The sequence below is a fragment of the Aphelocoma coerulescens genome, chromosome 4 (assembly GCF_041296385.1).
Source record: "Aphelocoma coerulescens isolate FSJ_1873_10779 chromosome 4, UR_Acoe_1.0, whole genome shotgun sequence".
Taxonomy (NCBI): Eukaryota; Metazoa; Chordata; class Aves; order Passeriformes; family Corvidae; genus Aphelocoma; species Aphelocoma coerulescens.
Window position 1 is genome coordinate 41,774,087 of NC_091017.1, and position 27,612 is coordinate 41,801,698.

At 35.9% G+C, this 27,612-nt stretch overlaps 1 protein-coding gene across 9 annotated transcripts in view; it reads left to right on the forward strand.

The window, feature by feature from the left end:
- The window catches only part of GALNTL6 (polypeptide N-acetylgalactosaminyltransferase like 6), a 451,443-nt gene that overhangs the window by 143,161 nt on the left and 280,670 nt on the right, over positions 1–27,612 (forward strand). For all 9 annotated transcript variants that reach the window (XM_069013725.1, XM_069013734.1, XM_069013727.1 and 6 more), the window contains one exon: positions 21,695–21,803. In XM_069013725.1, coding sequence (XP_068869826.1) covers positions 21,695–21,803 — 109 coding nt within the window. The remainder of the gene's footprint in view (positions 1–21,694; positions 21,804–27,612) is intronic.

Sequence of the window (27,612 nt, forward strand, 5' to 3'; positions counted from 1 at the left end):
TCCTACTTCAGCTTTAAAATGCAGGGTGCATTTTAAGTCTTGCAGAACTGTAATATGTATTTTATAATTCCATAAGCATTGATCATGTGTAGATTTTTGTTAGTTTACAGTTAAATATGCACCCCTTTAACAAAATTTACCAAAATGGAATGTGATACTCTATAAGTAATTCACCATGAACAAAGATCAGACATAACTTGAAAAAAATTATATATATGCTATATATATCTTACATATGTATATTATACGTGTGTATAATATATCTATGCAGCAATCTGAAATAATTTGTTACATTAGGGTAATATAGGTCTGTTATACAATTAATACACTTTTTAAAAGTAAAAAGATGTTTTAAGAAAAAACACAATGGTCATGTCAAATAAAGCTTTTGATCATAACTGTCATATTTCAGTGCACATCCTCTGAATTCTGCTCTTTGTCTTTAAATATTACCAGATCCTGTGAAAGTGAGAGCACTAGTTTAGGTGTCCTGATACCTGCACAGGAATCCTGTGCTGCTATAAACTTTAGACACTCAGACGTGTTCAAGACAATTTGGAGGAAGAGCAGCTGGAGAGGATGATAATTAGGGTTGTCACAGCCCGAAGTGGTATTAGGAGCTAAGCTGTTTACATGGCTCCTCTTTAAAAACTACAAACCCACTCTCTCAGTTACTTACTTTCTTGGCACATATGAAAAATAACTGTAAGTAAATTCTTCTTACTCTAATTTAATTTAAGAGGAAGAAGGGGTTCCACAATATGATGTGATGTAGTGTTGCCCAATTTTAAGTAAAAGAAACATACTCTTATAGGTGAAATTTAACCTGGCTTGAGGAAGGACAAAAGTGATGAAAAACAAACTTTGACCAGAACTCCAGGGGCCATGTGAGGGAAGCAGCAATAATATATGGCAATTTGAAGTTCATCATTCGAAACAAGTCCATTCATGTGACAGCCTGGTCTAAAACCACGTGGTCACAGGGCTGTTGGTCTGAATGGTTCCAAAATCCTCAGCCTAAGGAGAGAAGCATTAGGTGTTTCTGCTCGGAGTTTCTGGCCACTGTTGTAATCTTGGGACTCTGGTCCAACATCTTTCCTTTAAACAAACTGACTGGAATGTCTCAACTCTGAAATACATGGTTTGGGTCTCCCATGTATCTCCACCCCATTGTCACTCATCCACACATTCCCTCAGCATTTGATAGCACTCAGGCATCAAGTTTAACCCATTCATGGATACAATAGATAGCAAACAGTGTTGGCACAGCAGAGGAATCTTACAGATGTAGCCAATTTTAAAAACTCTTGGAGAAAAGTACTTGAAATACCCTTAGAGTTCAAGCTGAATATTTGGATTGGGCTGAGAAGACACTTTGCCTATTATTTTTCAGTATATGACATCAATACATGACATATGGTGTCAGTAAAAAACATCCTCTTTTAAAAGGAATCTGTTTCCATAAGTTCAGCTGGAAATTCAACTCTCTTTCCTTAGTCCCACTCCTCCCATCTGTGCAAAGAAAATGTACTGCTCTAGGGAACAGATGGAGTCAGTGGCTCTACTTTGTTGTGCTGTGGGCTCCACATTTGGGATTAGTCACATTCCCTGAGTAGGGGAGTGTAAGATAGCATGCAATGTTATGTGAGTTTATTAGATATTCAGCACATAAGAAAAAAAATAGAGTTCTGAGTGCTATTAATCAAGCTTTGTTCTGGCCTACCAATTTCTCTTTCTGGATGCATTTGAAATTTCATAATATCTGCCTAAATGCTATACCTATGTTTGTGCTCATAATTTTCCTTAGTTTTGCTTTTTAATTACATATCTGCTCTGGAAAAAGAAAGTCGACAACTGTTCTAGAAATAAAAAATGCATCCATTGCAATTTGGCTTAAAAAATACTTGCAGTCTCAGAAAGCACAGTATTCACCATGCAGAAATTAGTTTCAAGAAGGATTGGTGATCAAAAGAGTCCTTTTCAGATTGTTAAACAAGGATAGTTTCAAAAGTCGTAGGAACAAATGCATAAGGAAAGTGTGTGGATGGTATCACAGATGTAACATTCATCCCTTGGGTGCAGTTGAAGTTTTGTGAGAGTTTGCTATGAAACTTGATTGAAATTTGCTATTTAGAGGAGCCACAAAGGAAACATGAAAAAACTTTCAAGAGTATATGAGTCATCAGTTACCTGTGTTCCAGTACTACTGTTGTCAAGAGAAGACTTAGGCTTTCTTTCTGCAACTATGAAGTTATTTTAAGATAAACTTCTACGTCTTCTGAGTTTGCCTTACGTATTATATTGAATTAAAAACATTTAAAAAAAATCTTTTGTAGAAAAAAATACATTTACTTTTTCAGTGGAATAAACTTCCACTTTTTTTAGAGCAGATGGCTTAATTTTTCTATAAAATAAAATAAGGAACATGGGCTTTGCAAAAAAAGATCAGGGGCTCACTTTATTAAATAAACTTTTTCTCGATTCTTATGGCACGCACTACTCAGTGTCACTTCAGAGATGCTCTTTAGCAAAACCTTTTAAGGGTGAAGTCATTATGTTGAGGTTACATTCACCACTGTTGACACTTGTGTAAGCCATCCAAGAACGTGACAGGCATTCTAATAACTTGTCAACACTTTACCTGTGACAGCTACTTGCAGGTTATATGTTCTTGAAACATAGGTCACATTTTTCCAAAGGCAACTGTAATGTGAAATTAAGGTCCCAACTTTAATACAGATGTGTACAGACGTGTCTATTACACTAAGCCGTGAGAATTAAGCAGAAAACAATAAGGTGGTATCTAGTATCAGTTAGAAACCATGAAGATTTTCTTCTGTCTGCATACATTTTTGACTGTATAGTAGCTGTACTACTTAGGTATTTGTGATTAAATTGTTATCATATGACATTTGTAGTGCTGGTATTGGGTATGGGAAGTAACAGGAAGGTATAGGAAACACCTTTGACACTTTAAATTCTCTCTACTTTCAGTAAATAAGTACCTGAGGTATGTAGTTATATTTAAGTGATAGACAATGTAGGCTTTATTCCTATGTCTACAAAGACCATTTTAGAGATTTCGTTCTTTTTACCATTTTAGATACTATTGCTGTGTCTCCTATGTGTAGTTACTGTACAAAATTGAAATACACCAACTGATGATGCAAACCTTATGAACTAACTGCAGTAATGAAAATTTGTTTGTGTGCTGCTTGGTGCTTTACTACACACTACTGTAATGCCTCTAGTGTCTTCAGCAGGCATTTCGAGGGTTTGATATTACTGAGATTAAAAATGAAATTTAGGAGACTTACAGCTAATGTATTTATAATTTTTTTCATTAAGTCAGTTAATTATATTTTGTAGATATGAAAGAGTTCTAGTATTTTTCTATTTTTTTAGTTTTTTTCTAACATGTAAATATTGGAACAGAGAAATTGGATGATCCAATTTAACAGCTGATGTTTGACTGATTTGCATTAACATTTTGTCCAAGCTGTGCTTTTATTGCATGTAATACCCCATATTATTGACACTTCCATGAATGGTGACGAACTGTCACAGAGTGGCCAGCATCCTAACTGTGCAGCTCCTGGTTTCCAAAGCAAGACATCCGAATAGAAAGCACTGGATGTGAATTGATGAGTAAGATATAATCACTGCAGAAATTTATGTGGGCTAGTTGGTACGGGATGAAAGCATAACAGGGATTTTTCTAATGGCTCTCTGTTATAAAAAGCCATGTGCCTTTGCCTAAAAGTACTTCCAAGCACTTTTAAAAGTTAGTGCAGATATAGCCTGTCAGCTTTCATTATCTGCAATCCACTCTGTCAGACTATTACCCTTTTAAAAGCAACAAATTACATCATTTATCAGTGCTTTCATATAGTGCCTCATTTATTAATATCTCTGTTATCTGGACCTTTCTGATAGATGACAGGGTTTTTTTCAGTACTGATTTTCAGAGTTATATGTGGTGCAAATGAGTTTTCTTCATGATTTTCTCTTCCCTTATTGGTTTTTTTTAACCTTTTTCCCCCCTTTCTATGACTGAGATGTGTTGTGGCAAGAATATTCTGTCATGTCTGGTCTTTCTTTTGCTTTTTAGTACATAGTACTGCTTGACTGTAGCCTTGTATTTTCCTCAAAGAAAGACTGCTGTTTATGGCATTTCTTTTCAGGTACATTAATTTAATTGGATGCATTATGGCCTGAGCAGTGTTGTGTTTCTCTTGTAAATGACTCATTTAGGGTCCAGAAGTCAGCTGCCTGTGTGGTTTCACCAGAGGTGCTTTGAGGAAGCCTCTGGGTCACCATAAACTCAGGTGCCTCACAAGCCACAGAAAACTGACCTCCATCTGTTGTTCCCCTGATTTAGTTCAGGCCAGGCTTAGCGCTCTCCTGAGGTAACGCTGAACAAGCCACTTGAGCAGATGGTCTGCTCTGGGCCCTGCTGGGCGTCGGGTTTGTCCCGCAGAGCCCCATGTGCATGGATGGCTCCCAGGCCTCCAGAACAGCTTTCTGGAGAGAGCTTGTGACCTTCCTTAGTTTCCAGTCACCAGGGTGATCCTGTGGTGGTGGTTGGGTCACCCCAGCTGTTAACTTTTTAGCTGACTTTACTTCACATTATGTAACGATTAATTAATTTAGTCATTATTATGCTAAGTATTAATTACCATTATATAACAACCCACTTAGTGATTTATATTTCTGGATAATGTACCTCCAGCTTTTTGGTGAGTTACATATTTTTAAAGGTACCCTCAGTCCTTTTGAACTTGGGAAAGCAAGTAATATTGTTGGTGCAGGACTGGCTAGAAGCAGCAAGAGACCAGCCATAGGCTCAGGCTACTCTTTAGGGTCCTGGTGGCACGGCCAAGCCAGGTGTGATGGCCAGGATCAGGCCTAGCGAGGAGAGCCAGGGTGAGATGCAGCTTAGATGGCCAGGCAGGAGCGCAGGGATGTGCAGGCTGCCTGTGGGTTGGGGACTGGCCCCAGGCCCGTGGATGGTCCTGGTTTGTCCACGGTGGTCACTTGGGTAAGGTCTGGATCTCCCTGACAAGACCCTACAGGGGAAGATGTGGCAGTCTGACAACATTTTTCAGTATTAAAAGTGCCTTGCATAGTGCAGTTTCCTAATGTTTCAATTCATTCTAACTGTGAAACATTTAAAGATGACTGTAATGTGATTATTGCCGCCAAGTTACACCTTAGTAACTAAGATACAGTATTTGTGAAAAATATTTCAGTATAGCATTTTTAATGACCACATTATGGTTGATTACTGTTTTGAGAACCACAATTTTTCAGATAATATAAATTCATTGAAAAAATGAATAAAAGATAAAAAGATAAAAGCTATATATAAATAAAAATTCAAATGAAATTCTTCCAAGAGATTTTTCTGCAGTGAGTTTTCCATTTCCACATGTGCATTAGCTGCAGGAACCTGGTGATCGATCAAAGGATGATCCGATCCTTTAAAGAGATGTAGAAACCATAATTGGATGAAAAACAAGTTATAGCCAGTTGCTGCAGAAACTGAATGAGTCTTGAGTTGAATGAATTGCTTTATTTGAATTTTTATTGAATGAATTGCTTAAGTTTCACTTGCTACAGAGACTGATATTAGATAGAGATTATTTTTCATCTCAGAAGAAACTTAACAATAACTGAAGGGGGTTTTGCCCCCTGTGGTATGATAAGGACAAGGTTATAACTTCTAAAGCTCTTAATTCCTCTTCAAGTCAATTTAAAGGGAACTATTCCCACTCTTAGTGAGAATTGTGTGTTGAACTGGAATTCGGTGACAGAAACATTAACAGAAACTGTTCTTAAATTATTTATGTGTGGTACTAAATGCAGACAATCTGACAGATGAATACCCGAGCATAGATGAATGACAAGTACTGCCTTAATCAGTACTGAATGGTAGTGAATACAGAGCAGCTTATGCAGATGAAACTGTGGGCACAGGACTGGTGCATGCTTATATTACAAAAGTCTGTGATAGAGGACTTCTCCAAGTCAGGACATACCATGGGGAAGATTTTGCAGTGCCCAAGCGATGCACTTTCTGTTCGGTTTGCATGTGCAGTATGGTCTTGATAGAGGCAATCAGTGAAATGCAGACCTGACAAAGGGTTGTATCATGCACATATTCTCCAGGAAGGGCAGAGCGACATGAGGCCTTTACTGACAGTGTAGTTTGGTGTCATCACCTTTGTCATCAGGGCCATGTCCATGTGAGTGAGATAAAGAGGTACTGGGCAGGCAGGAATCTGGGTCTGCTTGACTGTATAAACTGGATGATTAATGATTTGTATGAGGAAAATTGTGTCTTTAAAAAACTTCCAGACCGATTATAAGAAAACTCAGCAAGCTAAAGAGTTACTTCTGATTTAAGGATAGAGTATGATATTTTGTTTGGAGACAAATTGAAAACTTAAAGTTTTTTCCCCATCTTTCCAGGGACATGGAACCTCTTCTATTGATCCATAGAGCTGAGTATTTGTTCAAGCATTAGCAACTAAATTCCTGTTGTCTCTTTCTGCTTAGATCTGACAAAGAGCAAGGAAAAGACTACTGCCTTGACTTTGTCTCATTGTTGTCCCTAATATAAAATATTAAACATTCTCTTCTTGATTTTAATCCCCAAGTGGTTTGGAGATTACCCAAGCTCTTTCATTAGGTCTTCAAATACCAATTCTCATTACTCCATGGATCTCAGTCTAAACCCTGATCTTCCTTTTAGGTTGCCTCAGAGTAGCACAAGGTAAACTTCTATGAAATAATGTAACTACTCCTTAATTACATATTAAATCCTCTTTGTGATGACTGGTTCTTTAATTTAGCACTAGTTAGGTTCATAGTGCACATAGTTTTCCATGCTGAATAATATTGTCTCATTGCCTATATTTCTCTCCTCATTTGCTTTAATTGTAAACCCATTTGGGCAAAAACTAGGTTTTTCTGCTGAGCACTGTAGGCTTATGATTCTTAACTAGGGATGTTAGACACTGCCCTAGTGAAGTATCTACAGTAAAACTTTAATTGCACTATTCTTGATAATACTGCTGACAGTTTGTCCATGGTAAAAGCTTAATAAGATTTGCTTGCATTGTGAAATTCTGTTTAAAAAGAAATCTTCTGTTCGGTAGATTTGCAGGTAATATGAATGCAGAGGTGATGGTGTTTAATTTAGTAACAGAACTAATTCCTTTTGTTTTCTTTCTGTTAACACGGTTCATGCTGAGCACAGTTAAGGGCACAATTTCAGTTTATTCCTTCTCCTTCACCCTGACTGAGTTTGATAATTCACCTGCAATAAGAGGTTTAACAGGCTTCGCCATTCTAAACTCAGGGAGGCACTTGACTGTGCACAGGTGTTTCTAGGGGCTTGGATTTTGTAGCTCAGAAAATTACTTGGAGGAAAATTCTGTCAGAGCTTTGTTTCATCTAGGGTTCATGGTGACCTGATCAGCTTTACGTAAGTGATGGGCTTCTTCAAATGGATTTATCTAAGATCTAATGGTACAGATACTGGTATCTATCTTTTGAAGACACGTATATTGGTGACTGTAAGTACAGTGATAAATGCTGTAATATAATAAAAAGACCTTATTATATATCTATCTCTAAATATCATTCTAAGATATTTTACAAATTACTATTGAGCTGTTCATATTTTATTATATGGTATGTGTGCCAAGACACTGTATATATCAGAGGGATAATAGGAAAGACATCTATCAGAGTGATAATAGAACATTTAGAAGTGAAAATTTTCAGTTAAATTGATACTATTGATAGCCTCACAATGGGCTGTGCTAGGCATCATATGCTTGTAACTGATTTTACAGACTTATGTCCTTGAATACAACCTGGAAAAACACTTCTAGTTGCTAGATAAAGTTAGGGAGATCTGTGGCTTTCAGTTTTGTTTTTTATCTGTGGAACATCTAGTGTTGAATTTTACCTGACTATATTTCTGTCAAATGTGCTATGCTATGCCTCTAAATAATTCCCAGGTTGTTTGTTTTTTTATTTTGTAACTAGAAGCTTTTGTATTCAGGGTGGGGGAAAGGAATAGAGAGGGGTTGTGTGTATGAATAAGTGATAGAGGAAGAAAGATAAATTAAAAATGTACAAAAAATAAGTTGGCACTTGGTTGACCTATGATCTTTTGCTCTCCTGTTTATTCTTAGATATTTCTTCTCCTTGTATTTTGTGTATGTTGTCATGCAATCAGGGCATATTACTTAACCTTCCCACGTAATCCCTGTGTGCCTGGGTTTTTGCATTACTATGTTTGTATCTGTAGACATTGAAGTCTCCAGAAAAGGAGGCATGGGAAGAACAAGGGAGATCTGGATGCAGCTATTACTATGATTTTGTTTGTGCTTATGAATTCTTCAGTTTAAGGTTAGGCATCTTCCTCTACAAGTTGTTCTCAAGATTCTCAAGAAATACTTGTCATCTCAGTTTGAATATTATACATTAATAGAACTATGTATTTAATTGCTTCCCATTTCTTTGTGTTTTGCATGAAAATTCTGCTGTATACTGTGTATACAGTTCTTAATAGCCCCTTTAAAATCAGGTTTGCTTGAATTACTATTTTTCTTCTGTTGTATGTTCTGGTTTATGGTAGTTCTGTGGTTTTGACCTTTATTAGCTTCCCTTGTGAACTTTCTTCCTCTGTATATGAGCTCAGTCATAGCTCTCTGATGTTTCACTTTAATGTCTCTGTACCTGAAACCTCATTAATGTTTAATATTCATAGATGAAAAGTGAAATTTAATGTCTCCATGGATTCTAATATATATTAAACTGACAATTTAATGGGTTTCCTTTTTGGCTCCTCCCCAGATCTGAGAAATTGTAAAGTTCAGATTTTTTTGAGTATTGAAATATCTAGCTAAGAGAAAAGAGGGACTAATAATATTAATCCCTGTAATTGTAGCAGTCATCAGTAAAAAGTCAGTTTTTAAAGAACAGCTACTTCATGGTGGTAGCTGTGATAATATAATTTTTCGTCTGTGTCTATGTGGTAATAATGGCCCTGCTTGTAAAGAGAATTGGTGTTTTAGGGAGCCCTGGAGTTTGCCTTAGAGCCACTGAAGCATAGGTGGATATCAGTTCTGCTGGGGAGCATAAGGACACTGAGTTCAGCCAAGGTAGTGTGAAGGGGATAAGAGTGTTTTATGTTTATGCATAGAGACTTTGCTAAGACAGAAGGGAGACTCCTAAGCTCTCAGCCGGGCCTGGTGGAAGCCAGCCTGCAGGCAGATGTGAGCCTGCTGGGATGAAAGCTTCTGCAGGGCCAGGGTTAACTGGTGCCACAGCTGTGACCCAGCAGGAGGCTGTAGGGTTCTCTGCTGCCTGGAGTTTGCTGGCAACCCACCCTCAGACGGGGTCATCAAAAGGGTCTGTCGCACCTTGCTGCCCCTCTTCTCAGGGGTGAGAGCTATGGGAAGTGTAGTAAGTTTTCTCCTCTGCCATGTTTTTGCAGCATTTAGTGGCTCTTGAGCACAGACGTTGCATTAATTCCTCAGCGCAATGCCACAGAATGGTCTGAAGTACAAGATGTTTAGATACAGTAACTAACATTAGCAGTTTCAAACTTAAAAGGTAACATCTGTAGGAGTTGTGGGTACCAATGAAAATTAGGATGACTATATTAATTTATCTAAACACAAGTTTAAATAATTAGCTTTGGACATGGCATAAGGTCCTAGTTCTTAGAAAATGGAAGGTCTTAATTAACTCAGGAAGTGAGCTCACATTGGAAAAGTATTATTATTTTGCATTTTAAGGAAGAATTTTTCAAAATCTATACAAATAGTCCATAGCAAAGGTATATATAGAATCTTCTTCCCAAAGAACTATGATAATTAATTTTAATGCTCATCTTTGTTTGCTTTTGTGGTTTTTTTAAAAAAAAGATTTTATGTCTAAAATGTTTGCTCATAGCTCCAGACCTATAAATTTGGTGTCTATATACTACAGGGGGGGGGAAAAAGTGTGAGAAAAATTGAAGGTCAAATCATTGAAGCTACATTTGAGTTACAGTAGCTTGCTCAATGATGTGTAACCTTCATTTCCTACCAAAAGAGTGGGAGATGAGGAACTGGAAATTAAAACTTAGTGTATCAATCAAAGCTGTTCACCTTACTTTAATATGCTTTTCACATTCTGGCTGTTGATAAAATTAGATTTAACTAATCACAGTACTCCTTTTAGTGAAATATACTGTAATTGGTTTTGTGATTGAAAACTATTGGCATAAAAAGGAAAGGTCATCTTAAATGGTATTAGACAGAGGAGATCATCAGTTTGTCCAATATCAAAATTTTTGGTTCAGAGAAAAAAAAAGAGGTCATTGTTTGAATTTGAACCTCTCATAAGTCTTCTCTCCTTCTACTTCTGTTCTTATTTTCCCACCTGGGGATGAATTTCTTTGCATATGTGAATCCTTTAAATATGCTCTCACGGCCAGGGGAAAACTCAGCATTCATTCAGGCACAACCAGAAGTACAAGACATGTTTGATCATAATTGCTAGTAGTTTGGTAATTTTAAGTATATGAATCCTGTTGAACTTCAGTGTCTTTCTAGGTTTATAACATACTTTAATCTTGACTACCTTAATTATTTCCAAACATTTCAGTCATTTGTCCATTTTAGTTAGGAGAATTCACTGCTGCTTCATAAAATAGTGTCAGGTTGGATTGGAAGTATGAAGTATTTGTGAGGCACAACATGGGTATGCTAGGCTATTTTATTTTCAGAGGGGAGAAAAAGCCTGTTACAGTAAATAACTTAAACTTGCTTATTTTTAGGAAATGTAGCCTCCTGGCACTTGTCTTAGTTCTTTGTCCATTTAGTAATCATGTTTCTTGTTGGTTTGTTTGGGGGTTTTTAATAAGCATTTTATACTTGTTATTCTTAGCCTTATCCAATTACTAACAAAGTAATGCTGTTCTCAAAGTTTCATATATTTCAGGGTCAGCAACAAGAGCTAAGAAGAAGTTGAAAAAATAAGAACATTTAATCTAGGAGAGAAAATAATTTTCATGTCTATGAAATGCTGCTTCTGGAAAGGAAATATGTTATTCCTGTCCCTGGTGAAAAGAACAAAGAAATGAAAGGCTTAAATTATGGCAAGTAATGCAGGTTAGATGAAAGAGGAAATTTCCTAATTGCAAGATTAATGAAGTATTGAAGGAAACTGCCTTGAGTGCTTGTGCAATCTCTACTATTGGAAATCTGCAAGGGCAGATGTAATTTGGGCATACCCAGTCCAGATTTGAGGTGGGGTAGGATTATCTCTCAAAGAAACTTCCAGACATATTTTTATGATTCTGCAACTGATTGTTGATCTTCACAAAAAATCCTTTAAATTTTCTGTAGTAGTCAATTTATTTTGGTGTTTCAATGAAAGCAGATGTGACAGGGTAGTAACAGGAACTGACATAATACCTAAGTATTATGATGCTTCAGTATCAATTTACCTTTTCTTGCAATTATCTGGATTCATTTACAGGTGAGCCAAATCTAATCTTGTTTAATATGTTAGGATGTTTCTTATAAAATTTTGTTATTGTTCCACTGCTAGAAAGTAAGAGTGAAAAACTTTGTCTCTCATGAAAGGAGTATATTAAACAGTGCTATTTTGTGATATCTCCCTCAATTTGCTTAATTTTTAGAGTTACCTATAAAAAGGTATAAGCGTGGGAATAACTTGACTTAAAAACTCTTACAAGAAAGGAAATGACTGGGGGACTGAGTATGAAACAAGTATGGAGCTAAGTCAGATTGAGAAAGCATGATGAGATCTAAACTAATAAAGTGAAAATCCCAAAAAACTAAAAACTGTTAATGGTAGTATAAAGAAGTATGGTGCAGACTGGAAAAAAAAATGCAGTAAATATGCAATCTGACTTTACATAGGGAAGTGAAAAATTGTCTTTAGCTCAGAGCTTAGGAACTGCTTTAAGAAGTTGATTCTCAGACTTCATGGTTGTCTGTGAACACATACAACCACCAAAATTTTTAGTTCCTTTAGCTGCAAACTTCATCACGCTGGGAGAACTAGGAAGACTGTCTTTGCTCTCAGTAAATCTGCATTGAGTTCACGCAAAGCACAGAAATTGTCATGCTTCCAAAGACCTTGCAAGAGGTCCCCTTATCAGCTTTGTGTTGTCTTAAGATGACTGAACAAGAATGTAAACCTGTCAGTCATGTTTAATCGGCTTGTTTTCTGCAGCAGCCTGAGGACTTTGTTTGAAAATCTCTTAGACAATGGAAATTACTATCCAGCGCCCACATAAGAAAAGAATTCTGAGAGGTCGAGTAATAACGCATAAGCTGCAGCATCAGAAGCCTGCTGCTAAGGGTTTTTTTCTCTCATTTGGGCTGATTAAAGGTCTTCCTTAAAGTGCAGGATGATAGTTCTTTTCCAACATGGGTTCATTACTGTAGTTAACTAAACATTGGGGTTTTTTTCTTAAGTCCAGTGCAACATAAACTACAAATTATAAAATGGGTTGTTAAAGCCAAAATCTTGAGTATTCTGCAAATAAGTGCCTATGGAACATGAATTTTGTTGTGGCATAGATCAGCAAGAAACTTTAAAAATGCAATTCAAACAAATCCCTCTGCTATTTCTAAAAATATTCAGACAACTACATAAAATATAAAGTCACTGTATTTTACCTGTATGCAGGGATGTTTCATTGTATGGTGATGTAACTGTACAGATTATAATTTAAAGCTCATTAAAATACTTGTTAAAAAATCTATTATTTTTCTTTTTGAACAATTAAAAAACGTACTCATAGAATACTATTAGCTTCTACAAATATTTGGAGGGGCCAAATTAAGTTCTACATTATACTGTAGTCAAAAATATATAATAAGCTATCTCATTGCTACAGAAACTGATTTTTTGTAGCAAATTTTTAAGTAGTTCTAAAACGTTCCAGGTAGCAAATTTGGCTCAAGTTAGTTTCTGCATCTGACCTTTCTCTTACAATGTTTCTACTATAATAGAATATGAAAAAACAAAAAAATAGCCATTTCTATTGAAAATATTGATCAGCTTGAGTTATTTAAGAAAAGCAGTAATAACTGGTAGATATCTTTTTTCTAATATTACTCTGTCTGCTGGATCAGTGGTTTCATATTTGCTGCAAAGCTGTTATCAGTTGTACCACAGAGATTTGAACAGTGTCGCAGTCACGAAGCAACTTGTATTTTTATAAGAAAGAGGTCAACCAGAAGAGAAAAAAATATGGAAAATGCTTCTGAAATTATTCTTGTTACCTCATGAAGCAACACATAAGTTGAATTTTACTCATAAGGGATAACCTGACTGTAGTGAACATTCTTTACTGTTTATAAAATCTGTCACCTAAGACAGAATGTGCTTCTAGTAAGAGCAATGCAAAGGCAAATTACTTCAGAAGTTATCATAAGGAAATAAGATTTTTTAATCACCACTGAACAGATAAAGCAAGAAATGTATTCCTGCTTAAAACACCTTACACTTCAATCATGCAAAAGCACTTTTTGTGTTAAGTTAATGCTGTAGCCAATGCAAAACAGCGTTGACACTTAGCATAATAAAAACTAAAGACATTTTTCTAAACTTCAGGAAAAATATGTATGTGAAGAGTCTATTAACAAAAAGTACTATCATATCTTTATTATTCAGCCTTTTAGAAATTACAAAATTAGTAACAATCTGGTTCTTTCCATGAACATAGGGTTTTGATTTTCAGGATTTGGTGTTTTGTTTTGTTTTGGATTTGTTTTGGTTTTTTAGGGAGAAGAAGGCTGTTTATATAAAAGAACATACTTAAAACTTTCTGTATCCATGTTGCATATGGTTAAACACCTGAGAAACCTAGCATTTAATAGACTCTTCTAGGAGTCACTCGATGCTTATATTGTTCATCAGAATGGTCTTACAGATCTTTTTTGGTTTAAAACCAGCCAATACTGGCAAAAATCCTGCTGAGTCTCTTCAGATCCCTTTCAGGTCTTTTGATGTTAAAAACAATTTCTGAAAAAGGTAGTTATTAAAAAAATGCAGCATTAACACAATTTCAGGTATGATTTTTAAACTTCCTGAAAATGAACAGTCAAATACAGATGCAGGCTCTTCTGCAAGCTGATCCTGTTGTGCTGTCAAAGTAGTCCTCAGTTGAAAAAGAAGGTCTGGAGACGCAGCACATGGTCAGCATGGTCACCATGGTTCGTTTAGGTCCATCATAGACACTCATGTTACTTGAGTTTGGTTTCTTTTCTTCGAATTGGAAATGAGATGAGTGAAAATAAAAGAAGAAAAGATGGGTTTAGGTGTTTTAGTTATTGAGCAAATCTATCAGCAGCTTAGGTCAGCAGGAAGAAGGAGATGGGAGTTGCTTGGTCTGAGGAATATTTTTTTTATTATTGTTATTTTATGTTTTCTTTATTATCCCTTAAGTCTAGACTCTGCCTCCTATCCTACAGTCAGTTCAAATTGTGTCATTTGGGAAGCCAAGGTTCACTGCCAGTCTTTGTAGGTCACCTTTGGCAATTCACGATGTTTCACATTCAACAGATATGGAGTCCAAACTCCTCTGGAGTTCCGTGCTCATGTTTTAACTTAATTTTTTTGCTGCAGTTTTGTGACCTGAAATATATAACCATAGTGCAGCAATAACAGCTTTTTATACCTGTCTATAAAAGTCTCTGTAATGAAATGCCTGGGGAGCTTGGCATTTTCTAAATAACATTATTAACAGCTTTGATTTGGAATTGATGGCATGATGCTACTGGGTTGTCCAGGGTATTCTAGAATCTACAAGCACAAAAAAGTCTGATAAAAGTGTTTTGAAAATGAAATAACCTTGAGTCATTCAGATGTTGCAGACTAAATCAAGTGCTGCCCTTTTTTTGGTGTGCTGGTCTAATTATTTCTACTAATGTAAATGTCAGTGCAATGAACACTTATTTGCTGTGGCATAACAAATAAGTGGCACAGGAAATCTGAGCATATGAAGAAACTCATCGTGTCCTAAAGTCTCTATTATTGGCTTCAAACCAAGGATTTGGAAAACAATTCAGATTTACAGTTTTTAAAATGTTTTGAAAGTACGTAAAAATTGAGTAAAAATAAAAATAAAAGGCAGTAATTATATCCCAGTGTATTTTTATTTTTTCATTCTTTTTGAAAGATTTTTTTAAATATTCTAGATTTAGAGCCTTTACCACCTTCTCTTGATAGGAAATAGTAGTTCTCTATGTTTTACTGACCAACCTTTTCTTCATCATCAGAGCCTTTCTGATGGGCAGCAATTTTGGCAGGCAGTGGCTGCCCAGCAGGGGTGCAGGACCAATGGGAGCTGTCAGTAGATGGCATGGAGAGGTGGGTGTCCCCTTGTGCAGGGCAGCTGCTGCCCACCCCAAAGCCTGCCACTGCGTGTACTCCCCACCTAGAGGAACAGAATCCCAGAGAAAGATCCTGACAGGAAACATGTAGCCTGGAGCCTAAAAACTATTGGCTGATATTTTTAGGCCGTACAATGCCTGTTCCTGCTATCTCTAGGAAAGATTCATGGTAGATCCAAATTGCTACATGTGGTACTTTCATTTTACGGTGATGGGAGCTTCACAGTCACTTAAGGGCTGTATTGTACCTGTTCACTATGCGTGGTACTTATACACAGATCTCAGTTCAGATATGGAGCCTTTTTCGCTTTTTACTCTGACACTGAAGAGATACAGGAAAGGAGAGCAGCCCAGGCAGTGTTCAGAGCTTAAGCATAAAGGTGTAGAGATGAGATAGTGTGATGCTTGGATTTTATACCTCTTCCGTAGATCAGGCTGCCTTGCATCAAGCACATCCTTAGGGGACATAATATTTTGTTTGTCATCTCTAATATCCTCACCCAGTCACTGTACCAGAATGGATTTTGCTTGAGCGCTTCAGATTTGGCTGCCATAGTGCTAAGATTTCATTTTGATGGTCTTGTGCTAGAATGTACCGTAATCAGAAAAAGGGGAAATCTTTCAAAATGAGTACTTTTCATGACTCTTCCAGCCACTGGGGAGGAAGCTTCATGGGCATGTCTGTCTTCATATACTTTTGATAATACAAGACAGAAACTTGGTGAATGAACATATTGTGATTTTGCAGCTGATTTATGATGAACATATGTTCGTATATTCAGTGACACCATTCTTTAGAAAGTTATCCTTAATTTTATTTTGATAAAGGAATTAATTTAATTGCTCAGTGAGTTCTGATTCTTTTGTTAACGTTTTTTTTTGATCAGAGTAGTTGGTCGGAGCTTAGAGTCCTGAGAATGATCTGTATTAGAAGGATACAAGAAAAGTAGTGAATTATGTGTTTTACACAACACTGTTTACAAACACTATACAAAAGCTTTTATTCCAAGAAGAGGAATCAAACAGTGGTTATTTTTATGCTTCTCTTGAAATATCCCCAAAGGTGTCTAAGCTCAGTACTTTTTCACTGCCTTTATTTCCCGTGCGTATCTTTTCCTGAGTGTGAACAAGTGCTTATGTCTAAATAAGATTAGTTCCTAAAATTCATTAAACAATTTGAAGTGGTTATGCTGATCATCATATGATATTTTGATAGTGCAATATTCAGTTATACACTGATGTTTAGTAAAATATCCCTAGAGCCAGTGAGCAAATCTTCATGCTCAAAGTGAATCTGTAATTTCTATAATTATATCTTTTTTTTTCTTTTTTAAAAGGTGTATTTCCATTGAAATATCCTCTTCTCTTGCCTGAGTCCCCTCTAATTGTATGCCTCCACAGAGTGAAATTAAAAATAAATTAATTATTCAGTGAAGGAACTTGTTTCTTAGTTCAAGCTTTCAAATGTCAAAGTAGAGAAGCTTTTTTTTCCTCTCTGAGGGATCTAATAGTCTGTGAGTGAGCTTTTGGTAATTGTGCTATTTTTTGTGCTTATCATATTCTCTGTAATTGAACCAGATGTTGAGTCTTCTCTGGAGGAGAAGAGTCTTCTGAGTTTATTTAGTACTGTATCAGTCTTGCATCCCAAAAGATTTGAGGTTAATGTGAAAATGAAATAGTAAGGCAGATGCTGTATGTAATGTTCCTGTAGGTGGATAATCCCTTTTGGACTGAAACACTTAAAAATGTGTAACTCAAAGGTGCATACTACATGTAACAAATGGCTGGATGATAAATTATTGTAGGATTTTTTTGACAGTCATTCAAAAGCCAACACTTCATATGCAATGGGATATTTGCCATTATACTAGTAGTGCAATGATGAAAATAGTTCATGAGTTCAAGAGGCTTAGGGCTGTAGAGGCAGACTGCACTATTTGTGGGTGACTTACAGAATTTTTTTGGAGGGGAAAACCCTGAGTATGTTTCAGCTACTCAGCTGAGCTGGTTTCTCCTCCATACATATTGATATATCAGTAAAGAGTACGTGTAAGCTTTGCTTTTGTGCTAGGTTGAGGTACTGGGGGAAGCAGGGGCAGGTGTGCCTGAGTCTTCTCCTTTCTCTTAGCTTGGTTTCCACCAGGAAGAAGCCTTACTTCATATGTTGGAAAGAACCATAATGTTCTGAAGACATGCTTTCCATTTCTAAGGCCCTTACATATACCAAAAGAGTATTGTTGCTCTTACAGTTACAGGCACATGGAGAACTAACACTTCACACTGTTAGTGGAGTGTTGCTGCCATTTAAGTACATAAAACCCTAGGATGTGCAAATAGCAAATGTGTATTTTCAGAATACCATATCTCCTATGATATATGGTTCAATAATTTTCCTAGACAGAGATTAATAATACTTGATAAATTTTTCTTTTATGGGTTGGAACTCAACCCTATTTGCTTATTTGTTTAAACACCTAAAACCATTTTTGTGCTGAATTCATTATGCATTTTGTAGCATAAATTTATTAATTTTTTGGTCTGATTGTTTATACATTACCCCTAAAATGAAGAATTTCTTTTGTTGCCTTCTTTAGTATTCTTTAGCACAACTTGCATGTTGTGGTTGATTTTATTTCACTTGAGTCCCTCCGTTTATGGTTAAATATCTGTTCAGCAAAAGTTCAGTGTCATATTCAGCTACTCAGAACTTGTCTTCCTGAAATGGGATGTAGAATTGTATGGGCTTTCTTGTATGTACTTACAAGCAGAAACACTTGATTGTTATATATCCAGCCATAACACCAGAGAGTCAGCCTGTGTATGACTAAATCAGAGCTGCATCTAGCTTGATGCAAAATAGTTTAAATTGTCAAGGTAGCAAAAAAGGTGGAGAACTGAGAAAGAAAAGTATGTAGGCAGAAGACAAATGCTAGAGTAAGAATACTGCATTATTTTTCCTTTTTTTTTCTTTCCCTTCTTCAACAGCTAGAAATGCTTTAGAAATGGGAGGTCTTCCAGTTATTATCATCTAGATAAAAGAGGCATGTGAGCATACAGAGTTTTACAATGGAGCCTTTTAGCAGTTTTAAAACATTCCAGAAATTGTATTTTAAGGTCTTTCAAAATGCAATTTGTTTACCCTTAGGCAGAACTGAAATGGAGAAACCCATTTTCTCAAGTGCTTTTGAATCTTGTTGAACAATAGAGCAACTTGAAAAAAAAGAAAAAAAAAATCCTTCAGTTGCTGACAAGGGAGATATTTAGTTGAGGGTCTGAAGGCAGTTTAGATTCCTTCAGAGCTGAAGAACTTGCACTGCAAAACTCTTGCTCTTCCCAGAGAGTTTGGCTGTGCAACTTGACATCCCTTTCTAAGCCCTGTTTCATGCTGACTGCAGAGGTGGAACTAGTGTGTACACAGAGGGAATTTAATGAAGTCCAGTCCCTGTAGGGGTCAGAGTGTTCAGTCAGCACTGAGGTGGTCTGAATACTGGTCTTTCAAAGTGACGTGCGAGAGCGTTGCATTGAATTCCCCTTACACTGAAAGGATGTTAGAGCTGAAAAATCACCATGGTATGATATGAGGGAGTTAAGGGATTCACTAAAAAGAAATACCAACAATCCAAACAATACTCTCAGTTGTTAAACAGGAACTTCTAACAGCACCAACACTATGGTTTGTTTCCTGTTTCCTCTTAGGGCAATGTTACCCTTCCAAAATATGAGCCATAGCAAGACTTCAGTTAGTTTTTTGTGTATTATACTATATTGGGATTTATATTTATCCTTTTGCTGGATTAATTTTAGTGGATATATTTATTTAGCTATATGATGCTTGCAAGAGAGTCTCCTGCTACATTGTACTTCTAAATGCTATCAGGTAAAGTAACTACATGTAATTAATATTTTTAAAGAGTAGCAGCATCAAAATGCAAATAGACAACAGGAAGCCAGCTGTAAACTCTACTATTCAGCTTTCTTTCAGTGTCCTGCAAACTTGCCATTTAAATAACTACTTTTAGGGACAGAAGCCAGCACAGGAAAAAAGGGTAACAAAAGTAAAGTTTATCCTGCTTTTGATAGTTTCAATAGTCTTGCAGCCAAGTGATTCACACCAGCTGTACACATACTGACAAAGGTACAAATTTAATTGAAGTGAATCTGTCTGGGCCTAACTTTTAAAGAACCAGTTACTGCTTCAGAGTAGATTATTTTAGGAATTTGTGCTTAAGAATCATGATTAATGCTGTTGCAGCCTATGTTCTACCTTATGTTTCTGACCTTAAAACCCAAGCAATTTAATATTATTATTAGAACATTAGCCTTGTTTGAACTCAAGAATTATTTAAATTAATGAGTTTGTTTTAATGACATTAAAGGTTAGATATTTTGATAACCTGAAATATTTTTATCGGGATGTGTTAAGTTCTTCAGTTCTTCCACATGAACCTCTGATTTTTATCATGTTAAAATATGACAACAGTGTTTTCTTGGAATATGTCTGCAAAAGTGGTAACAGAAGAATAAACAAACTAGATTGCATTTTGACATTATGTAACATAAGTTACCTTTAATACTAAAACTTAGAAACGTAGGCCATGCTAGCAGAGTGTGATGGATTTTTTTCAGTATCTCAGGGATTTATTGGAGAGCACTGAGCTCAAAACACTTTACCCTAAATATCCAGCATTCTCAGCTGTCCCAAAGCAGATATTTTCAGCATGAATCTTTGTCAGCCAGGATTTCTAGCATCCTTTGCTTGAAGGTAACCAGCCATGCCTGGCATTCCTCACTTCTTGCTTACAAATCCAAAAGCCTTTGATCCCCAGTTTTAAGGATGGCTTAGCAAGCAGATCTGCACCATGTAGCTTGGCAAATATTTGTCTATCCTAGAAAAAAGAAATCCTAACTGAGTATGCTAGGACAATTTCACTTGGAGCCAGTGAGTGTCATCCAGTTTTGTGTGGCAAGTAGTGTAAAATCAGTAAGAGAATATGGGTGATTCCAGTGTTCACTGAGTTTACAAACTTCATACATGAAGTGCAAAGCATCACTGTTACATAGGCATTAGATTTTTGTAGGCCTTTCAGTATTTCCTAGTAGAAGGCTGATCAGATGTTGTATCACTGGAACTGCTTTTCAAGTGTGTTTTCTCATAACTTTGATAACATTTCTACCATGCATTATATATGTGCCTTTTGTTCTGGACAACTTACTGACTTAAACCTGTAATTAGCAGAGCTAGAGTTTTCCTGTTATTCCTATGCAGCAATGAATCATTTCTTTCCATTCCTCAGCACAGATACAGCAGATCATCTTCTTTGCTTGTCAAAATTTTGTCCATTTCTTTTACTACATATTTTTGAAAGTTAAGCATTTGGAAAAAGGTTAACTTTATTTGAACTGCTTCCTGTGGATCCACATTTCATGTACTCCTAATGGTACATTTTGATTCTTAATTTTCGTAAAAATACTAGCTTTTGGCAAATCAAGGGGGAGGGAAAAAAAAAAAAGCTCTAGGAAGATAATCTTGCTTAGAAGCAGAAAGCAGTTCTTAGCTTTACCCAGGAATTTGGAGTTTGGAAAGGGGAAGGAAGCCAGCTTACCAGCTACACATTATATGGGTGTTTCTTTTCTGGGTATTCTGTGGGGATGGGGGGGTGGAGGTAGTGTGTTTGGGGTATTTTTGTCCTTATCACTTATCATGAAGATCTACAGGATCTGAAAGTGCTTTGAGAGTCTCTTTGCTCTGTGCCTTTGATGCAGTCCTTTGACCTTGTGTCAATAGCAATAACTTAGTAGCAGCTAACTTAGAAAAAAATTAAAGGGGAGCATTTCAAAGTGCAGAGTAACTATAAATCCAAGTTTGAACAAGTGATAGTTTCAGGAAAAAATCAAAGTCCTTCATGTGTTGAAGAATAAGACATTTTTGAAACCTGTTCAGTTCTACTGTTCTGTTTAAATCTCTATGAGCTGCTTGCCAAGCAGTCATATCAGAACACTGCTGAAAAGAGAAATGTTAAGCACGAGTTGTTTGATGTACTTCAATTAATTGTTTATCAAGAACTAAATTCACTGTTTTCTCCCAGTATTTAGAAAAATAGCTTCATTTACCACAGTAAAGTTTCAATATTTGCATTGAATAAACATGAATGTTTTATTTGCTACTGCCATATTATGAAGGCTCCTCTGTAATAACATGAACCACACATGTATGTATATATCATTTGTTTGTTTATTTACTGTTTTCACAGACACTTCCTTTGGGGCTGGGAGATGGACAGCTCTTTACCTGGACTGATGGCCTGAAAAGGAAGGACTGGCATGATTATGAAAGCATTCAAAAAGATGCTATGCGTTCAGGTATACATGAGTTCAGAACAAATTAAAATGGTTTGTTTATTCATTCTTTCTCTCTATGACTATTTTTTCTTTTAAGTCCTTTAGAAGATATTCCTAAAAACTTTTTTTTTTGATTCCAGCAATGTCACGAGGACATCATGTTCTGAATTGAGGGGTCAGACCAAGCACAAATACCTTATCTCTGAAAGTAGCCAAGTGACAAGGTGTTTCATGCTAGTAACTATATAATGATTGTACATGGGCAAAAATATTATCAACAAATTATTTTTTGTGTTGAAATCAGTTGTCAAACTGTGACCAAATAGAAACAGAGTGTTGGTCTGCAAAAGGGCATACAACTAAAGCCAAATTGTCCTTAAATTAATGAACAAAACCTGATCTCAGTACCTATAGCTGCCAAGAACCTTTGACACTTTTGCCATTGTCAAACTCCAATCCTTGAGTCTTGCTAAAGCAACTTCATCTCATTCTGACAGTCTACAATTATTTGAAAATGGGAGAAAATTGTGCTTGCAAATTCACTGAAGGACACTTTGTTACGGTAAGTAATGTAATTTTAATGTACCTTTATGTGCTGCATCCCATACATGCAGAGTGTGGTTTGTGTTCCTCTTTCTGTCACCAAGGCATGTTCAGATTTTAATTCTTCTTTTGTAACATAATGTACAACTATTCAATGCAAGATGAATTAAATTAGAAGGAAGGAAGAGAAACAGCAGTTGAATTACACCTTAATCAGTGATTGAAAGTCATTATTCTATAAAGGCCAATCTACTATTGTAAAACAAATTAGGCTGTCTTGATCCCACTGTCTTGAGACAGCCAAAACCTCCCCCAAAATATCTCTATAACTGAATCTGACAGATTCATAAGACTTGGTAAGTACTTAATTTTGCAGGAGCCTGAACTAGTAAAATATTGCAAGTGTATGTTAATTTTGTAAGCTATTTTTCCCTTTCTCTTTTGAATATTGATCTTCTTAACTAAAGAAATTATCCTTTCCTCCTACGTGTGCTTAGGAGATAAAAAAGATGGGGAGGGGAGGGAAATTATTCTAGGCAATTTAGTAGTCGTCAGATCAATAATTGCTGTATTCCAAATTGCTAAATGTAAAATCACAAATATGCAAGAGAAAATGTACAAAATAAAAGCAGCACATATGTGGAAACTTGCACATATGTGGGGAATATCATGTTAGAGTGGACCTTTTTGAGGGCTGTGCATTGATGCTTTGGCAATGTACTTTTAATTTCTAAATATGTAATGTGGACCCCATATGTTTTGGACAATAAGAGTAATACTTATGATTGTCTGATGGATAGCTTAAAGCATTGCCCATGTAATGCAAGCCATTGCATGGAGTAGCTGAGAAACTGAAAAAACATGTTATGTGGCTTTGTAATTCCCATTCCTAAACCTAACATGATAACTGTAGTAGTATGTGAATATTAAGAAATTCTGACTTTTATTTTTTCTTTATTTTACTATTTGCTGTGTTTGACGTTTTAGAGATATCTTTTAAATAATTTATATTTGTCAACATTATTCAACAGATTAAAATAACTTTTAATGCTCTTTTCTTTGAAAATCACAATATGGTAATACATATGCAAAGCTAGAGCATCTCAGTGCACTTTTTAAGGACATACTATGTGATTTCCTAATAACATTAGCTGAAATACACTATTAGTTGAAAATCTATCTGAAAGCATGATGTGAAAGGGCTTGTTGGGACATTTCAGGAAAGGCAGTCAATGCTTGTTGTACAGAAAAGAAGAAAGGACTGAAGTATGTAAAGCTTACGATTTCCTAAGCACTGGGAATGGGAATTTCATAATTTCTATTTGTGGAGAGGTACGAGTTTCTTCATGACTACTACTGTTTCATGGCCAAATATTTTGATCCATTTTCATTCCACCAATTAAAACCTATGTTTCTGAATTTGAATGGTCTCTCCTCTTGAAGTCAAGGAATAAAGCCTTTTGCAAGACATGCAGAGGAGGAAGGAATTATTTCTATTTATTTCAAGTGTTTTAGCTCATCTTTTTTGTCTCTAAAATTACAAATGATCTGGCATATAAATCCTGAAATGAGCTTGTGTTGCTTTTGGTTTTGCAGGGCTGTGCTGGAACACCTGTGGCTCAAATCTGTGTTTATGGTGTTTCTATTGTTACTTCACATTTTGTTAGCATGGTGATGCTACTTGAGAAGGTACTTGAAGTGAAGGATGGAATGGCAAGGCTTTACATGTAGCCATAACTTAATTTAAAAGCACTTGTAAAGACTTCCAAACCAGTTCTAATAATATTAGTTGGTTAATCTTGATAAAAGAATTCAAGAAGACAAGAGAGGGAAATGCTGTTGGGTTGCAGAAGTACTAATTGTTACACTGTTGATGGAACAGGGAAGCTATCCATTTAGTTGCCGGTTATCCAAGCCCTGATTTACTCAGTGTCAGAAAGAAATGTATAATGACTTAAATATACTCCTTACCAGTACAGAATAGATGTAGTGAAATGAATATTAAGTTATTTAATCAACCCAATCGCTTCCATTCTTCTCTGAATATTACTCTGTCATTAGCTCCAAACCAGTGACTGAAATACAGGAAAATGAGAGCAAAAGTTAACCTTAAAAAAGGTAATTCCTAACTAAACAATTGTGATAGATACTTTGGAAGGAAAGGAAAAAGAAAAGAAGTTTGATTCCTTCCATTTTCTAAAGTGAGCCATTAAGTCAATCAGATATTACAATGGAGGGGGAGGGAACAAAATAAGCTAATCAGAGAAACTGACTTTATTGGAGTTGATAAGTCATGCCAGCTTTTTGACAAGAAATCAGAATTTAAAATAAGACCTCTTTCTATTAGTTTCTTTTCCTTTGGGAATACAACTGATGACATGCCTTGATGAAGAATATGCTTCATTTGCATTAAAAATATGAGAACTGTAAACAAATGCAAATCCTACATCTGTCACTTTTTGTTTTGGTAAGTAATAAACAATGTCTCTGTGTATGAGAAGAGCACTCTTGCGTTGGAGTTCAGAGTGGTGGGTGCACCCTACATGAATGCAGCCTGTGTAGTAATGACCCAGGTAGCTCCTGGTGTGTGTATTAGTCCAGCTACACAATGCCTATTGTGTCAGGGCACTGTAAATCTGCATGCATCTCTACAGAGAGTAGACATCCTGGATGCTGAAGCCCCTGGCATTGCCATGTAGCTGCCATTTGTTTGTTCTATCAGATTTCCCTACTTTGGTTGTCTAGGGAGGACTCTGAGGTCATTTCTACCAATACGTTCATTTCAGGGGCATGGCAGCTTCTGTGGCACTGATAGCACTGGTTTTCGATGGTTTCTGTGCAGAACCAGGAGTCTGAGATCCCTGAATGCTCCCATGATGAAATTCACAGCAGAGAGCCATGAAAGCCTAAGGTAGTAATTCAGAATCATCCATGAGAAGACATTATGTTGGTTTCATTTCTATCTTTATGTCCTGAGTAGTGAGACTAAAATTTTGTCCTCAAGAATCAATGTCATTGTTCTTCCATTTCTGAAAGTTATTTTGTCTGTTTCACTCAAGAAATTCTCAGCTCCATCATCAATTACAAGCAGTAGCAGTAATGATGAATTACAACCCTTCTCAGATAAGAGGAAGGATTCATGGGTATAATTCTTGGGCTTTTAAAGAAGTGCAGATTGAATGTTTATATTTAAATATAGTACTATTTCTGATCATGACAACCTATTTCTAACTACAAGTGATAACTTTTCCGAAGTAAAGTACTACAAAAGGGTAACCAAGGGAATAGAAAAAGAGAAAAAAAAAAGAGGTTTTATTTCTGAAAACATTTTATCAGTTCTATCAGGGATGTTAATAGCCTATAAGATACATGTAGAAAGACTGTATACTGCAAGTGGTTCTGTTTTTGTTTTTTTTTTTTCAATTTTTATTCTTTAAAAGCAATTCTTTTAATTTTTCCTTTATAATGCTTTGGAGACATTTTTGTCTGATTGCATGGGTATGCTGAAATGATTATGTTCGATGAGGTGGATTGAAAATTTAGTGTAATAAGCTAATTTCTGAGAGAATGGTAAAATGTAAGGAGCTGTGTAAATATAAATTTATAGAAACCTTTGTCTTCAAAAGAAATTGGCTAAGAAATAGAATAAGTGACTTCCGAGATATGGCTGTCAATACTTTTATGTTTGACAGTTGAGCCATTTTGGTCTTGTCTGCTAACAAGATCTCAAAGGAAAAACGTTTTAGAATGTACTGTAACACCCAGTGGCTATTCCAGCAGTTACTGAGCAATTTGCAGTCTTTGTTCCTCCTATTTGTATATTTAAATAACATGTGGAAGCCTTATGGGGAGGGAAGGAATGAAGGTTGTAATTCTTTCCTGTATTCGGTACTGTCTTTACCTTTCTCCTGCTTCAAAATGTTACCTTAACTGGGAGAAGGGGATTTTAAAGATCTTGACCTTTACATGCCTCAGTGCAGGCATTTCATAGAGGTTAGTTCTATAAACAAATGGATGGTATGTTCTATAGTTCTACAAACAAACACTCATTCAGATTAGTTTTATAAACAAGCTAAGCAGAGATATTGAAAAATAAGTGACCTGTACATATTTGTGATGACAATGGAAATAGATTGGAGCTCTGTATTCTTAGGGTAGAATGTCAAAAGAAGGCAAAAGACATGAGCACTTTTGTGCAGCAGTAACAAGTAGTGAACACCTGAAATTTGACTTCAGTGTCAGTTAAAGAAATTGTGCACTGGTGATCCTTTTCCATCACTTCTGTTCAAGTACTTGGTTAATCCTTATAATAAATTTGAATAGGGCCCGTTCTTAAATTCAGAAGAACTTGTAAAGGCAAAGCCTAGTGCCAGACTGTTTCTAGAAGATATGAGGCAGTGTGATACAGAAAGCAACATTAATTGTAATTTCCTATTGGTTATGAAAAAAATTAGCTCTGTGATACTTATACAGATAAATGCAATAAAAGTTGTGCAGGAAAAAAGTGTATACTAAAACACTGATTTACTTATGCCATATTTCATATGGAATTATACACTGGGAATTTTGTCAGCATTATATATTAAACAAGTTTACTAAATTTAATTTAGGTCTCTGAACTTGCAATTCCTTTAGAAAGAATTTGAGAATTTGCAGTATAATTGGAACTGTAGTAGTAGCCAAGGTCTCAATAAACAGTCATAACCTAATTGTTCATAGCATTAATCATAATATGCTTCATGCAGTTTACAATGTATTGTTTGTAAAAGAGAAAAATGTTTGTCAGTTTATCTTAATGTAAGTCTGACATGATTAAAAAATTTTAAACTGTAATGTTAATCACAGCCTGTCAAGGAGACAGCACATAAAGAATGTGTAATATGAAAGATGGATGCAATCTAATGCAGTTACATGAAGTGTTTCACATATTAAAATGTATTTGCTCTGTAAATAAAGTGCTGTGATCTGATTCTACCACTCTTAATGGTCTGGATGTCCTATTGAAAACAGTGAGATCAGCCTGGAGCTGGGTGCCAAGCACAATAAAACTATTATACTCTTAGATAATTATTTGGAAAGAGAAATTTTTTTTCAGTGATGCCTTTTCCAGAAGTTTAAACCCTGATAGGTAGAAAATAATGGTTTGGTGTTTTGGTTTTTCATCACAAGGTTTTCTCTGGGTAACTACAGAGTGGCTTCCTCAGATTGTGAAATGGCGTATCACAGTGTTATTTAAGTGATAGCTGGGGTACACACTCTCACTGGATCTCAAGTTACAACTTTATAT